The 18,207-nt window shown below is 35.2% G+C and overlaps 1 protein-coding gene across 1 annotated transcript in view; it reads right to left on the bottom strand.

Annotated features, from left to right (window-relative positions):
• Positions 1–2,415: 2,415 nt before the first annotated feature.
• Fsip2 (fibrous sheath interacting protein 2) overlaps positions 2,416–18,207 on the bottom strand; it is a 75,369-nt gene continuing 59,577 nt past the window's right edge. Inside the window, exons 19-23 of the mRNA XM_048426279.3 lie at positions 11,383–11,474; positions 9,620–9,666; positions 6,332–6,375; positions 3,968–4,037; positions 2,416–2,612 (exon numbers count right to left, since the gene is read on the bottom strand). Coding sequence (XP_048282236.3) covers positions 2,476–2,612; positions 3,968–4,037; positions 6,332–6,375; positions 9,620–9,666; positions 11,383–11,474 — 390 coding nt within the window. The 3' untranslated portion in view covers positions 2,416–2,475. The remainder of the gene's footprint in view (positions 2,613–3,967; positions 4,038–6,331; positions 6,376–9,619; positions 9,667–11,382; positions 11,475–18,207) is intronic.

Below are 18,207 nucleotides of genomic sequence, written 5' to 3'. Positions count from 1 at the left end.
TGACTCTTCTTCTCTATATTATGTATTTCTGTTGTGATATCTATATTTCATTTCTTCTTTTTGGATTCATTTGTTTTATTTTATGAACCATTGGGAGAGAAACTGATCATTTTTTTCAGCTTTTTCTTCATTTTTTAAAACAACCTTCTTTTATTTTACATACCATTCGCAGTTTCCTCTCTCTCCTTCTCCTGTTCCCCTGACCTTCCCCCTACCCCACTCCCAGTACATTTCTCAGAGAGGGTGAGACTTCCTTGGGGGAGTCAACAAAGTCTGTCACATCACTTGAAACAGGACCAAGGTACTCCTTTCTGTATGTAGAAGGTTGAGTAAGGTATTCCTCCATAGGGAATGGGTCACAAAAATTCAGTTCTTGCCCGAGGGATAATTACTGGTTCTAGGGCCAGTGAGCCCACAAGCTGCGCAAGCCACACAACTGTCACCCACACTCACAGGGCCTAGTTCGGTCCCAGGCATGTTCTCCTAGCTGTCAGTCCAGAGTCAGGGAGCTCCTACTAGCTGGGCTGGAGAGAAGGTCTGGTGGTCCCTTCATTTTTAGTGGTGACATTTATCTGTTTAACATTTCTTTTCAGTGCTTTTCTTGAATCCTATCTTTTCTGTTTTATTATATTTTGGTTTTCATTTTTCTCAAGGTATGTTAAAAAATCCATTTTTGATTTCCTGTTTGGCTCAGCCATTGTTGAAGAAAATTTTGTTTAGTTTCTATGGATTTATGGATTTACCAGAGTACTTTTTGTTATTGGTTACCTTAAATTTCATTATACTGTGTTCAGCAAAGATACCTCAGAACACCAGTCCATGAATCTGATGAATATTGGTAAACACAATCCTCAAAAATCGATTTGAAGATTCCAGCAAAGTTCCTGAGTTTCAGTCCATATTAGAAACCCGAAGCTGAGCCCTAATGTCTAAAAAAACAAATGTAGCAATGGCCAGGATGGGACAGATGAGTCTGTCAGCCAGAGTAATTAATGACAGGTGGCGAAAGCAAGGCTTTTATCCGGGCTGCTCACACTTTAGAGCGGTTCTTCCTCTTCAAATAATCTGACCATGAAAGCCCCTCACAGAAATGCCCAGCAATTTGCCTTTAATTCATTCCAGAATTCATATAGTTCTTGCATATAGCTTCCTTATACTTTCTTTACCCCATCTTTTCTTTTACTTATTATTAAAATTAATATCAATATTTTTAAAAATCCTAGTTAATACTTTTAATATCTGTGATAGTAAATCTTTGTCAACACAAATCCAGACATATCTGGGAAGGGAGAAAAAAGATGTAACTGCAAGATTGGTCTGTAGCCAAGTCTTGATTTGATTATTGATTGATATGGATGGAAACAAATCACTGTAGACAGTGCCACTGTTGGGCAGGTGGTCCTGGGTTGTGTAAGAACGTAGGTTCAGCCACTGAGGAGCAAACCAGTAAGAAGCATTCCTCCATGGATTCTGCCGCAATTCCTGTTTCTATGCTCCTGCCCTTGACTTCTCTCTATGATTGGACTGTCAGGCTGAAAGTCATTGATATATATGGTGTATATGTCAAATGGCTATAGAGATAACTCAATTTAATTTTGAAGTTTAAAATAAAAAAGATAGTTTTTTTAAGAGACAAATAATTTTACCTTAATTTAGACACTATGTTATATATATGAGTATCTATACCTGCAGGTGTATATATTGACAATTATGGTACTGCATTATATATATATATGTATATGTATATATATTATAAATTAATGCTTCTATGTATTAATTAAAATCAGTACCAAATCTAACATTGACAAAACAACTACTACCCCTAAGGTTCAAGGTTGAAGAGGGGCAGAAAGAGTGTAGGATCCAGTGAACAGAAAATGCGCTGTGATGCTGTGTCTCCCGGTAATTTCAGGTGTTACACCCACTAAGTTTCATCAGCATGACTGACCATAAGCTGACAGGGACAACAACAGTAGGCATGCCCGCGAGAGAGGGAGAAAGAACTCAAGGTTTCCACCCTTCACTAAGAACCACAGGCAGCTAAGGAAAGCTGAGTGCAGGAGAAATAGGCTTACCCAGGAACGAGCACACCCACTGTTATTCAACATCAAGTGGTCAGCCCTGAAATTATGCATACAAGTAACATTATACAGAAAGTACAGGTTATATGTATGAATATATATGTATACTCATATACATATATTCTTGTAATAGTAATTATTAACAAAAGAACCACGAATTTGAAAGAGAGCAAGGAAGAGTGTATGGGAGGACTTGTGGGGAGAAAAGGGATGGGGGAAATGATGTGTTTATAATCCAAAAAGTAAAATAATGAAAAAATAATTTTGTTAAAATGCAAGATTTTATCTAAAGTATATATTTTAAGTTGAAGTATTATAATAATTGGACAGCATGTTCTACTTTAAATATCATTTTATTTTATAGGGAATCACAATTTTATCAAGTGGAGAAACTTTAGTGCTTATCCTGGTGAGGTGGTGAGGAGGATTTTGGAATACTGCCACTAGATCGGGAGAACACCTTTGACAGAGTTGAAGATACCTTGGCCAGCACTTTAGACCCTTGCTTGGAAATAGTGTTCTTGGATGTTTCTGTATAAAAAAAGATGATATTAGTGAACTGAGAGATAATTGAAGTACTTTACAGCAATGACTTAGAATTAAGAAGCTGGTATTTGTAAATTTATCTGTGCAAGATCAAGCACAGCTACAGTGTTTTCACTTGTCTTGTCAGGCATCCCCGTAGGAATCGTGCACAGTAATGCACACTGGTCCTCCTGTCTGTTCTTATGCCAGTACCAGGCAGCTTTCAGTACTGTAGCTCTGTAGTAGAGTTTGAAGTTCATTCATGCATGATGAACTTTGCTGAGATCAAAGACCTTGCTTAAAACAATACAGGTAAAATGAGTCTAAGTTAAGAATATGGTTCAGTAATTTTTTCTCTCATGATGTAGTATCTACTTGACCTTGAGGCATCTCCATTAAGCGTGCAAAGCCCACTTCTTGTCTCTCATAAACGCTATTTGAAAGTGCCTAATGAGTTGAAAATGGAGATACATTTCAGGGCTCTGTATGTGGGTTCTTTGACAGAGTATACAAGTAAAAAGATATACGGTGTAAGAAGAAATATCTTCAAATGCTGTAATTTCTCTATGTTGTGTAAATTTTCTTTTGAAAGTGCATCGATATAATTCATTGTCATGTAAGATATGACTGTATAGATAATGAAAATGTCAATATTTGCGTTCTTTTTCTGTATATTAACCTGAGTCTTTTAGCAAATATCTCAATTTATGATAACTTGTAATAGAACTTGAAAACACATATAATATCAAAACTCAACATCTTCCTAACTGCAATATATAACTTTCAAAAGTCAGCAATCTTTATTTACATACATATTTGGTTTCTCTTTTTTTTTTAAAAAAAAAAAAGCTCTTAAAAGGTTGCTAAGCATCTATTATTCTAGTGACCAATGGGCCCTGCCAATTCCACCGAGCCACAGTCCTTATTCCACTTTTATTACATCATCCATCTTGTTCATTAAGCCATGGTTCTTGTGAACAATGCTGCTCTGAATGACCACAGGCCCTAAGAATCTGGAGCTCTATGTAGCTCAGCAGCTGTGAAACCTTGAAGAACTCATTATGGTTTTCCTCAGTTATTCCCATTTAATTCTTTAGTACCATATGAATGACTGTGGCCTAACTAATGTTAGTTAGATTGTCTGCTGGTCCTTGGTATTCAAATTTAAAGACTGTTTATATAATAAACTGTAGACTTTTATACAAATAGTATGAATATTATATCAATACCACATTAACAATGTCCAATACAAGGGCCACTCATCCTGGACAGATCAATAATAAAAATGTCTGCATTCACAATAAAGTTAATAAGAGTTTAATTTCATCGGCAGTTAAAAGTTACTGTTATGTAGTTTGTACCTGGAATGTTTTCCTTTGAGGGACGTGTACTGCTGACCGCATTTTTTGATCCTTCAAAGATGGTGTGAAACTGCCAAGACAAATTGGCATACTTAGCTATGAACAGTAAAGATTACATTTGCCAACAGACACCCAAATACATATCAACCATTGCATAATTCCATGCAAGTGAAATCTGTATTCTTCTGCTTCAAATAAGCTCTCTTTGAGGCTCAGGCAAGTAATCTTGCAAGTCATAGTTCTGAGGATTTGTCTGTGTGATGTGTGATGACCTTGCCTATAACTTTATGACACCTGAAGTCTGAGCTCTCTTGACTCTTGTAAAATGTCACTTGCCTACCTCTTCATTTGCGTTGATTGTAATGCATTACAATCATGTTTCTGAAACAAGGAAAAATGATACGGGAGAGGCTAAAATGTTTCATTTCGCAACTCTCAACTTTTTCTGTGGAAAGTTTAGCAATTTACATGTTCTGAAACAATAGAGTCACTTGTTTTGGTATTTCTAGGAACATGCCAGGTTCTTGTTTTATTCTGGAGACTTGTGCCATTTCTCTGAATAAAGAGAATGAACTGTCCCCTAAAGGCAAGATGCAGCCACTGCCAAGGCTCGAGTTCTCAAAATCTTTGTATACCTTCAAGAACTCAAGAGAAACTTCAGACAGGCATGTAGGTATTGCCTTTGCTCAGTCTCTCTATGTTTCGAGACAGGGTTTCTCTGTAGCTTTGGAGACTGTCTTGGAACTTGCTTTGTAGACCAGTCTGGCCTCGAACTCACAGGGATCTGTCTGTCTCTGCCTTCCACCTGAGTGCTGGGATTAAAGGTGTGTGTCACCACTGCCAGGCTAGCTTTTGACTCTTAACAGACCTTCTCCCTTTAATCATGTGGTGAAAACTCCCTAGGGCTCTAGTCTTCTTGTATGTTATGTTAGGATTGCATATACTTCCATGTTCAATTCCATAAACAAAGAACAGAAACAAAACAACAGGTCTACCCCATAGTTTTCATCAGCTTGGAAGCTTTATGTACTCTGGTAATTTTAGGGGGCATCTTATCTTCATGACTGACACTTGCTATGGTAGCAGGAAAAACAACCCATTCTCTATCTCCACGGGTTAAGTATCAAGGCCTTTCTAAGCGAACTTAATTCTATCTTTCCTATCTATGAAGTTTCAACACTGTGCCAGGAAATAGTGAAAGAAATTTAAGAAATGGTATTGACTTCCCTTTGAAATTTGATTTCTCAACCAAAATTTCTACTGTTTATTTTCAGACCCTCAGTAGTGCCCACAGCTTTCAGTTGTAATCAACTGGTGACTACGTGAGTGTGAAGGTTGCTTACTCAACTTTCCTTAGAAATGCAATTTTCACAAAAGTTTGGGCATCGAAAAGGTGACAAACAAGAAAGTACAACAGTGCAAGGGTGGAGACTTGCTAGGAATTTAGCATCAGTCAAAGAATGTTAATGAGTCCCAGACTGTAACTCCAGAGCCTCTCTTTCTTTGACCTACAGTTTCATTTTCTCTATGGTATGAATCAAATGAGATTGATGATTGTTAAATAGATGCTCACATTCATAAAAAAAATGAGGTTGTGTGTAGAAGTAACTGGTTTCTTTGGAAAATTGATGAAAATATATTTAAGTGTGATAGAGGATTTTATGGATTGGGTCTGAAATTTGTACTGTACTGTAAAGCTGGTGAGTTGCTGGAGAATTTGTGATTCTGTATTCATGTATCTGGGGGAAATTATGAAACTGGATTAAAATAAACCAAGAAGACACCATGAGAAAGAACAAAACAAAGGTAAGATACAGTTGGAGCTAGTAAAACGGTTGAGGTAGAAGAACATTACTCAGTCCACACCATGTAGTGGTTAGCTGTAAGTGAAGAGTCAGTCTGTAAGAACATAGGAACATGGGTGAAACCAGGCATTCATAGCCCTTGTGACTCATCTTCTAAGTTACTCTGTGTGTCCTGTCTCCATCTACCAAATCAGTATTGAACTACCCTTAGCTGCGCAGAATCAAGGAACTCACCCCATAAGGGTTCTTTTCAGAACCAGAAGAAGCTATGAATGGAATTGTAGTTAATGTTGAGAATCATTGGCTTATTATGCTCACCCAAACAACGAATTCTGACAAAAAACAATGGGTCAAAAACTTTCATGAAAGGGACGTTTTTAGATAATAAGGACGGGTTTCCCTCAGATGGGAAGATTTGAGTGTGAAGTGATTTGAATAGTGCAATGTTTCCTGATGTTCCTCAATAATGCTACTCAGACATTGATAGAATTTGAAAATTGAACTATTTTACAACTGAACCCAAATATAAAGAAATCGGAGCATATTGAAAAATATTTACCTGAAGACTGCTTGAGTCCCCTGCTTGTAACTCCTGAGTATGCTCTGTAAAAGGCAGGAAAATACCTTTTCTTACATATACACATACATATATTCCATATACACATAAATACATCCATAGTTCTTATATATACACATACATACATTCATAGTTCTTACATATACACATACATACATTCATAGACACATACACCTTCATAGACACATGCATACATTCATAGACACACATTCATATCCACATGCATATATTCATAAGCACATACACACATACATTTGTTGATACCAATCCAATATTTTTACCTCAAATAATATAACATAGGGATCCTGGGATCCTGAGCTATTATTATTTTAATGGTTAGACAGTTGGAACAAATTTGAAACAAATAAGAGCCTTCGAATGTTGGAAGACATTTGCCTTTCATTTGGAAATCATGAAAGGTAAGTGTGATGTGTCAGGAAAAGCAAGCTCTGTGCTTCAGTAGCTGCACATCCATGGAAAGCCACTCAATCCCTGTTTTTTTTAACCTATAAAAGAGAGATTACCTTAATGAGAGTTCCTAAGGGCCTTTAACATACTTTATATTTATCTAATTAGAAAAGGTAAGAGAGTCAGACATGGTGGCACACACTTTTAATCTCAGCAGAGGCAGTCTGATATCTGTTAGTTCAAGGCCAGCCTGGTCTCTATAACAAGTTCCAGTTTAAGCAGAACTACATGGTAAGACTCCATGTCAGCAGAAACAAGAAAGTTATGATGTTGTAAAGCATCTTTGAGCTAATACTCAGACAAAGTCCAATGGAATCGCTTTAGATCAAACAGCTACCCGAGGTTTCAAGAGAGCTGAACGCATCACGAAACACAAGGTAGCAGCAGTAAGCTGACCAGCAAAGTTTCTCAGAGATCCATGATTAGTAGGGCAACTAATCTGCCAGTAGAGGATCTCTGTAGAGTCTTAGCTGCATTGCTTAGACCTTGGTGACAAATTAAATGCAATCATTCTGACTCCGTTTCTCTATACATAAAATGGAAATGAGACTATTTACGTTGGCTATAACATAGAAGACGTGATACAGAAACAGGAATCACAGAACATTCAAGTATGAAGTATGCCATACGTATGAAGTCATTAAAAGCCATCACAAGTGAATATTATAAATTATCTTTTGGGATCAGTATAGATTTTAGCAAAAGAGTAAAAGAAAAACTTCAAGTAATTCCTTTAGGAATTACTACTTAATTACTTCCTAAAGGATCTGATATTACTTTATATTTCACACGACTGAAGTGACTTCTGACTTTTTCTTTAAAATTATTGAGAATATTTGGGTGCAATGAGGGGGCACAAACTGTAAACACAATTTTTTTTTTTTATGTTTCTACAGTGCATAGGTTTTGGACTTCCAGGACTGTTAAGAATGCTGTTTTGATTAAGAGGTATATAAAAGTTCCAATTATTTAAGCGACTCAGTTATTCATAGTTACTTGAAATTTTGTTTTGTATTTTATGAAACTAGGAATAAGTATGTTCATAAACGCCATTGAAATATATACTGAAAACTCCAGCGACTCACATGTCATGTCTGCTTAGATATCTAATGAAAACCTTCATCTCATCACTCAAACTGTTTCACATGCTTCCTCCCCACTCCTGTAGCTTCTTACAAAGCTTTATCACTCAATCTTTTCAACATTTATATGCCAAATGCTGTTTTAGGCTCCAGTGGACATCAATTCAGCAAGCTTGCATTTGATACAAAGCAGTCAGGATCAAATAATTAAAATACACAGCTTTTAGCCAGCTGAAGGAGAAAGAATGCAGAGCTGAGGCCTATGTAAGGTAACAGAAAGCAATTATTTTCAATTTCAGGGACTGTGATCTAAAGAGATCTCTGGGAAAGTGACGTGGAAAAATTCTACAGGTGAGGGGAAAATAAGGTAGACTAAGGGGAAAGAAAATTCCAAAAATACTGGCAAGTGAAAGGCTCTGTACAATTGAAGGACAACAAAGAGGTCAGGAATTAGAGTTTGATGGAGTAAAGGAAGGCCCAAGGAAAACAGAGGAAGAGTTACGAAACGTAACTGGGGTAGCATGAACTAAGGTCTTGTAAACATCGCAATGTCTTGAAGTTATGTCATTAGTAAAATTGGAAGGGACTTGACAACCTCTGGATTTATCTTACATTCTGATCATTGGATTAGTCAACTCAAGTTAACGTGTAAATTCCATAAGGATAAACTTTGTCAGCATTATTTGCACATGGAATATTATAACAACAAAAAAGAACTTTCTGATGAACCTTAAGATGAATATATGAATAAATGACTTGATCAGTGGCAATATCACTGGAAAATATAAGAGATATGCATAATCCAAACATCAACGTTAGGGAAAACAAACTAATACACAAAATTTAACCACAGGGAATGAGGCCTAGTATGGTTTCTTAGACAGAGTCGGAGATGTTGGGCACTAATGACCTTACCTCCTGCTTGACTGCCTTCAATAATGAAGTCAAGGAATTTGCAGTAAGTAGTTCCTGGCTGGATCTTAAAGCCCATGAGTTGTAACTCAGGAATCTCACTGGTGATTACTGATTATACACACATTATGATATGGTGCTGCTGCTCAGACAGAATCACTGCTAACAGCAGTGAAAATTATTTTGAGATCTACGTTGAGAGAAGGTGGTTTCTTGAGTCGGTTGCAGAGGTAGCTAGGATAAACTTGTGGCTTGAAATTCGGGGTCATGCTTTAGTGAAAATGGCCCTATACTACTTCTATATATTGTTTACTTTTTACCTCCTGAGTTCTGAACAAATATTGTAGTAAGACTTCCTAAAAATATGGTAATAAGTTTATATAAATTGATATTTAAAAACAGTTTATGCCAGCCAGATTTCAACGTGAACAACTCTATTTAGTCTTTAAAAGGCCCTTTGCATCTCAGCAGGGGTAAACTCTAGTACAAGGGAAGCATAAATTTTCGATGAGCTAACTAATTCCAGTTCTAGTCCAGATACAAATCAGCACAGCAACACGTTTCTTCATTCCTAGGAGAATGGCCAATGTAAATTTACATATCAGACTAAATTCATGTAAGACAAAACATTTGGATGAAACGATAATGGATCACTTCCTATAAGAGGACATGCTTAACGGAAAAGTAAAGTAGCATCACTTTCAGATGCAATGGCAATCATTTTCCAAGTAGGAAATAATTAAGCTATCAAAATAGTCAAAAAAGTTACGGTTTCATCAATTTCTAAAAGTTAAGAAAAATATCCAACCTTCTAATGTATTAGTCTTCAGATCTGGTTTAAACTCTTCTGCTTCACTAAAACAAAATAAAAAAGAGCAATTTTTAATTTGTTTGTTCAACAAATGAAGAAGCTACTAGTTAACCACGATCTGCCATTCTCCATTTTGAAGTACAGCTGGGTTAGCATAATGCTAAAACTCAAACTGGAGAATGATTTATAAACTGTTTTTTTCCACTTATAAATTTATTACTAAATATACATAAAATTTACAACATTAGATCATTGCAAGGTACAGCTTTGTGTCATTGGGCACATTTACAGGGCTTTGCAAACATCACTCCCACCTCCAGACATGTTTTCTGCTTAAACACCAGCACCCATTTTCTTTATTTTCCTCCAGAAAAGTCACTATTTCACTTGATATCTTTAGGATTTTGAGTACTCCAGATAAGTAGAGCCAAAATTATATTTGCCATTTTGTGACTTATTCTAATTAATCCATTGTCGTCCATATTTTAGTATGTGAGGATTTTCTTTAAATAGATAATATTTAAAAGACTGAGACATTTTTTCTCTGGAACTCATCCCTTCTCATTGGTCTATTGTGAATCGTGCTGGTACTGATACATGCTCACCAGTATCTGCGGCAGTACCTGCTTTCAGTTCTTTGCGGAATATATATTCAGAATTGCTGAATCTCATGGAAATTCCATGTTAAGTTCTTTAGGGAAGGTCCACACTGATTTTCACAGTGATTTCACAATTTTATAATTTTAGTATCACTGAGAAAAGGTTTCAGTTTCTCTCTACCCTTAATACTTCTTTTCTTTTCCTTCTTCTGTTCTCTTTCTCCACCTCTTTCCTTTCAGTGACTGTCATGGTTTCAAACTGACATCTTCTGTGATTTGATTTATATTCCCTTAGTGATTAATGCTATGTAGTACCTTCCATGTGCTGTTCTGTATGTCCTTTCAGAGGAATTTTCTGTTCAAATATATATATATTTCTAAATATATATATTTCTAAAAATTGCTTTTGTTGTTTTATTTTGAAGTATGGGGAGTGGTTTTGATATTGACCTCGTGTATATATAAATATAAATTATACACACCACACACATCAAACACACCACATACCCTTACACACATACATGTGTGTAAATATTGCAAATACACCACACACACAAATGTGTGTGTATATATATATACATATACAAATGTACATGTATTTTTCATTCTTTGTATTGATTTTTCATTCTGAATTGGCATTAATCACACTGTCACAATACATATACTTCTAAATCTATTTAATAATTTATACATAAGTTTTGTGTTTTTATATTAATACAGCTAGTTTGTGCTCCTAAAATTAATCTCCGAGCACTCTGACTAAACATGTTTCCATGTCGTCTTCAGATCCTTCTAGTAAAGCAGAGCTATATACCTTTAGCTTACTTAACAAAGCCGAGCATCAGTCGTTCTATGCTGACAGCCCACTACCTGGCCATCCTTCAGGTAATAACAATACCCACAAGCACCACCATATCACATTAGCCACTGTCTGATTCAAGACATTTACCCCAGAGAATAAGTGTATGGAAAATATGTGGAGGCTTAGTAACTAGAAATAAAGCAGGCATGGTAAGAGAAAACTTGAGACAGAGTCGAGAGAATAGAATCAGAAGCGAGAAGGATCTGATTCTGTACACCTGCTTAACGACAGATTTACTAACAGACCCAATTTTTTTCATCTCAGATTTCTCGACTTGTTCTGCACTAAGGTTTATGTACCCAGAAAGGAGGTCTTCTTGGTTGTAGGATGAAGTGCTCATAATTCTATGTATGAAGTAATGTGTTGGTTCAGTAACAAGGATCTCTTCTTTCTGTAAAATCATAGATCAGGTATTACACATGGAGAACTTGATATGTATTTTCTCCCCCACTGCATTTTTATATTCCAATCAAGACTTTAATGAAAAGAAAGTTTTACAGATTACTTAAAATATTTTCTAAATAGGTAAAAATAGAGATGGTCCCTTTAATTCTAATTAAAATTCCTTTTCTAGTGTAAGTTGTTTTGAACTGGTTCTGTGAAGATAATATATTCTAAATTTTGATATTAGATTTTGAACCCATTTTAAACATCAACCTAGTACTGATACTAAAATGTAACATTTTAAACCTTATGTAATATTTTAAACATTAAAATATTTTAATTACTGTTTATTACATTGTATTGGAAGAGCAGAGATACAACTCTGAGAATCTCTTTTTTTTTGATTCTTAGAGAACTATGGATGTTTATTACCTGTAACTTCCATATTAACAGTGCTAGGGTCACTCTGGAAACCCTGAGTACCTAAATGATACATGAAGGCTAACTACAATACACCTAAGTATGTACATCAGAGGTAACCTATAATGAGAAACCCACAACTCCTAATGAGAAACTCTCATCTCCCAATTCTCAAATACTTTTCTTGATTATCTCAAAGTACGACTAACAATGACTTCTAGTGAATCTCTTAAGTTTGTCTGATCAGACATTTTATCACATACCCTGATCTATTTGTTGGGAAATCCTGTGATTTTGATTAGACTGAAATTAGATGTTTTATTTTCTGTGGTTTACTGCATATTTGGTATTTGTCTAAACACAAAAGTACAAAAGCTATGCTGGGATGTTTAAGGCAATTGTCTCAAAGGAAATCTCCTATCATATGATTTCTAAAAATATTAGTACTGACTTTTGGACAAGATAAAACCAGAAGGGTCATTGAGAAGTTTAAAGCATTAATATATACGTGATATTCAAAATACCATATATAACTTGCTACATTGAGGTTAGTTGTCAAAAACTACATAAGAAAAACCTTCACCATGTAATTTATGAAGGTAACATATCTATTAAGCAAAAGCTTGTTTTCAGACACATTGCAGGATATTGGATCACAGTAGGTGAACCCTGAGATTACATTAAATATTAGAAAAACCTGTTTCTAGTTGTGATATTGCTCAGGTCTAGCACACACCTTTTATCCAAGAACTTTCTTCTTGAATATTGTAAACAGGATTAAATAAAGTCAACCACAGGTCATGAGGCAGAGCAAGCAAACAGTTGACAGGAAGTGAAGATAAGACCAAACCATAGAGAGTAAGGAGTCAGCGATAGAGAGACAAACAGGAAGTAGAAGGGAGGCACATTGAGTCTGAGGTTTTATTGTTTGAGACGGCGTAGAAGAAAGGTCTTTTTCTGTGACATCAGTCGAGGAGGCAGGACAGCCAGGTACTTTTTCGGTCTTTTTGAACTAGTAGGCTTTCAGTCCAGCATCTGGCTCCTGAGTCTTTACTGGTAAATCAGACATTGAGATTTAGTTAAAAACAACATTGTTTCCCAATGTGGGGTACAACCATGTGAACAGAGAAATCATGCCAGCTCAAACAAGCTGAGAAGACATCAGATTTGGTAAGATTTGGGAAGTCCTCAGGGAGAGAGATATGCACTATTGAAAGGAAAGCTCTTCCCTGTGTTAAAGATGGGAAGTACCATAACACTGCATAATGTTACTTTATGTGTCCTGAAAACAGCAGCAGAAAGTGAAAAGATAAATGACTTAAGTGAGGTTCACGCATTATCAATTACTACCAGTATAATTCACAGTTTATCGTTAATACACATAGCAGCTTTTTGTGCCAAATATGAAAAGTGGATTGATAAGATACAAACCTTAGAGAGACTTATAAATGAAAATAGGAAAAATGCTCAAACAGAGACAGAGCAGTTTAGACAAGAGCCTACTGTACCACTGCATGATGAAAGTGAAGAGTGTAGTTCACGGTTGTCAGAAAATCAAACTTAGTTCACCCAGTTACTTTAAAGAACTACCAGTGTGATGCCATCCCCAAGGTTATCAAGAAGTTAAATGGAATTCTATAGAAATATAAGATTTAAGGAGATTTAAGAAATAGCCATTTTGTGTGGTATGCATCCACCCAATGTGAAGCAGATAATAAACTCATGGACAACTTAGAAAATAATTATCACCCAAGACTGGAAAAATTTGGCAATAGCAATCAGTATTGGAATCTGGTCCTTAGTTACAATGGTGAACATAATAGAAAGAAGAATCTAGGGGCTGGAGAGATGGCTCAGTGGTTAAGAGCATTGCCTGCTCTTCCAAAGGTCCTGAGTTCAATTCCCAGCAACCACATGGTGACTCACAACCATCTGTAATGAGGCCTGGTGCCCTCTTTAGGCATGCATGTAGACAGACTACTGTATACATAATAAATAAATAAATGTTTAAAAAGAAAGAAAGAAAGAAAGAAGAATCTATAGCCATAGAACAACAAAATAGGGATGGGGGTATTAATATTTCCCAAGATAAGCTTCTAGGTAAAGATCAATATGCTGAGTCACAAAGGCATATCAAATTTTATGATCATGCCTTGGTGCTATGTCATTTAGCAGCTTTCAATGTTTGGGACAAGGTTGAAGCATCAGGAAACAGGTCTGAATCATTCACTAAGATTATGTAAGGCCCAAAAGAAGCCTTCACTAATTTTTTTTTTTTGTGCAAAGTTTGACTTAAGCTGTGACTGTAATAATATAAGATCCAGAAGTCAGAAAAATATTAATTGAATCTTTGGCTTTTGAAGATGTTACTTCAGAAAACAAAAGGGTGATTAGGCTTTTAAAGACAAGATCAGCACCATTAGATGAATGGATTAGAAATATGGCTGATATTAGATCTCACATTTATGACATTACTCTGATGAGAAGTAATTTCTGAAAGCTTTAATAAAGTCAAAATGTCAAATGTCTTAATTGTGGTAAAGAAAGTTATTTGAAAAGGGGTTGTAGGCAAGACATTCTAGAAGCAATGATTTTTTTTTAGAGATATCCAAGCATAAGGTCCCAGCCTTCTGGTATATGTAAAAGGTATAGCAAAGGCCATCACTGGACTAATGAATTCAGATCAACAAGGGACAGGCAAAGTAATCCTTTGTGAATGGGCAAAGTGGCCTCCCACAGGCCGCAATATTAAATTTGACTCAATCATCATTCCCTGTTAGCATTGGAGAAAATCATCCACAGGGCAATTAAATGGTTTAATGACTGCTTCTAAAAAATGGCACTGCTCTGGCTGCAATCAAGGAGAGAACAGCTTCAAGACAAAAAAATTCAGGAGAAATCAGAAAACAAGTATTTTGGAAAACTGCTATAAATGATCAGAGATCGAAACAAAAACTAAAATTAAATGCTGTTGAAATTTAAGGTGTACTAGACACAGAAGCAGATGTAACAATAACTTCACCAAAATTTTTACATCCCAATTGGCTTCTTAGGGAGGTAAATATTCAACTTCTATGGATTGGAACTTTCTCTCAAGTAAAACAAAGTGCAAGATGGATCAAACATATAGGGACAGAAAGGCAAATAGAAAAATTACACCCTTATGTGACTAGTAGAGCCATGAATTTAAGGAAGTGTGATTTGCTGAAGTAATAGAAAACACAGATTAATATTTCCCCAGTCTCATAAACAAGTCATAAAAGATGCATCTGAGAAAAAAATACTAAAAGTTATTATCAAGAAGAGTCACAGACCATTGTACCTAAATGGACACAACAGCTATTGGCCTTTCAAAAGTACCAACTGTCCTACCTTTAAAATGGTTAAATAACAAATCTGTGTGGGCAGAACTATGATCTTTGAAATCAGAAAAATTACTGACTCTAGAACAGCTGGTACAAAAGCAGCTAAATGCTCAACATATTGAAAATTCCACCAGTCCTTGGAATTATCCCATCCTTGTCATTAAAAATAAATCTGGAAAATGAAAAATGTTAATAGATTAAATAGTCATAAATAATGTGACTTAGCCAAAGGACTCTTTACAGTTTGGAATTCCTTTGCCTTCTTTATTACCTAAGGAATGGTATATTATAGTTACTGATTTAAAAGACTGCTGTTTTTAAGAAACAGGATAAAGAACAGGATAAAGAAAATTTGCATTCCCAGTGTCTACTTACAATAATGCTCAACCTGTCAAAAGGTATCAGTAGGAAGTTTTTCCATATGAAATGTTAAACAGCTCCTCCTTGTGTCAATATTTTGTACAACAGTCATTAAAATAATTTATAAACAATTCCCTCAATCTGAAATTTAGATATATTGATATTTTACTGGCTGATTCAGATTCTGATACCTTAGAAAAATGTTTGATGAAGTAAAGAGAACTTTGCCTTTCTGAGGATAACAAAATGCTTCAGAAAAACTACAAAGAGGAGATTCCATCAATTATTGAGGATATAAGATGAGTTTATAGATAATTCAACCACAGAAAGCACAAACCAGGAGAGACTAATTATAGTCTCTTAATGCCTTTTAAAAAATATTGGGAGATATTAACTGGATATGGCCAACAGTAGGTGTAATTATTCAAGATCTAAATAATTTATTTCAAACCTTACAATGTGATAAGGAATTAAATAGTCCAAGAAAGTTATCAGCTAATGCTAATAATTAGCTGATAATTAGAGAGAATTAGCTGTGGTAGAAAAGAAATAGGATGTGCACATGGATCACCTGGATCTAAAGCTTGATTATATTTTAATTATTTTGTCTTCTACTCTTTCTTTCACAGGAATTTTTATGCACAGAAAATAATCTCTTAGAATTACTGAGAGAGAAAAAATTAAGGACACATGTAGATAAAATTCTAAATTGATTCTGAAAGAAAAAAAGGGGCTCTGTCAATTAGCAGGAATAGACAGAGCAGAAATTGTATACATTTTTCTAATGCTGAAATTGCCTCAGTATGGGCAGGAAATGAACATTGGCAAAGCATTTGCAGCAATTCTGAGAGAGAGATTAACAATAAATATCCAAAAAGCAAGAGAGATTTGTTTATAAAAAGAATTTATTGGATTCTTCCTTATATAGTAAAAGGGACACCAATTTCTGGAGCTCCCACATTCTATCCTGATGCAAATAAACCAAGAAAGGTAGGTAACAAGTAAGAAAAAAGCAGCTCAAAGTCCTTATGATTCAGGTAAAAATCCAGAAGTGCATTCCATTCTTACGGCATTATCAGATTTTCATGAATCTCTTAATTTAGTTACCGATTCTCAATATGCAGAAAGCATTGTTTTACATATTGAAACCACTAAACGTATTCTGGATTGTTTAAAATTAGTTTTACTATTTATTCAACTACAACATGTAGTCAGAATAATTATTCATTGTATATAGCATGTATCAGATCCCACAGGAGCCTACCAGGCCATCTAGAACAAAGTAATGATGAAATTGATCAGCTATTGGTAGGAAATGTGCTAGAAGCCTCAGAATGTCATAAGAAACACCATGTTAACAGCAAGGGTTTGAGAAAAAATTTTTCTATCAGTTGGTAACTAGCCAAGGAAATCATAAAATAGTCACACTTGTTTTTTTGTTGTTGTTGTTGTTGTTTTGTTTTTTATAACCAAATTCCAATATATATAGAAAAAAAGCCCAAAGGTACTACTAAAAAGAAATGTGGCAAATGGATTTGTTTCCTTTCACAGAGTTTGGAAAATTAAAGTATGTGCACCATACCATAGATACATATTTAGGATTTCACGAGCAACTGCTTTAAGTTCTGAAAAGGGTTATTCTGTAATTCCACACTTATTAGAAGTTATGGCTACTATGGGGATACCTATACCAATTAAGCCTGACAATTCTCCAGCATATGTCTTTACTAAAACAAAGCAGTATTTTGCAAATTGCAATGTAAATCATATTATAGGTATATCACACAATCCTACAGGGCAAGCAATTATAGAAAGATCTAATCACATTTTAAAAGATATGCTTAATAAACAGAAAAAAGGAATAAAGACCCTCCCCAGAGACAGATTACACCATGGTTTAATAACTTTAAATTTTTAGTGCTAATGAGAGAGGAACTATGGCTGCAAAGACATTGGATAGTAGGGGAAAAACCGCTGAATTAAATCAGTCTGAATATTGTAAAGATGTGTATACCACAGAATAGAAATGGTGATATATGTTACATAGGGAAAGACGTATTGTCTTTGTTTCCATAGGAGAAGAAAAGGGACAGAAACCATTAAGATAGCTAAAGATTAGATTCAAATAGGAGAGACCTCCTGAAATGGGAGAAGTGAGAGTTTATCAGACAGCTTGGTCATTCAATCCAAAATAACCCACAAAGACTAACAAGTGCCTTTCTTTTAATCAGGCATGAAAAAATAAAACTACAATATAATCCATTGCTTTGAATTATAATTTAATCAAAGGCACACTCGCCTTACTGATATGAAATGAAAAAATGGATTTCTTAAACCACACGTTTTTGTTTCATATTAGAATGTTATACTGTAGATTGCAACATGGTTTATATACTCTTGGACATCAGCTTTTGAGTTTTCTTTTTAAATAGAAAGAATATTTTTGCTGTTTGGTATTAAAAACACAGTTAAGAGATTTAAAATATTTCAACTAAATTCACAGGGTTATTACTTTCAAACTTGTTTTCTAAATCTCTAAGAGTTAGAATATTTGGAGCTAACAAAATATTTGAGCAAGGCAGTGTTAGCCTGTGC

The sequence above is a fragment of the Myodes glareolus genome, chromosome 21 (genome assembly GCF_982192425.1).
Source record: "Myodes glareolus chromosome 21, mMyoGla1.1, whole genome shotgun sequence".
Classification (NCBI taxonomy): Eukaryota; Metazoa; Chordata; class Mammalia; order Rodentia; family Cricetidae; genus Myodes; species Myodes glareolus.
Note: the sequence above shows the minus strand (reverse complement) of the source record. Positions and strands in the feature narration are given on the sequence as shown.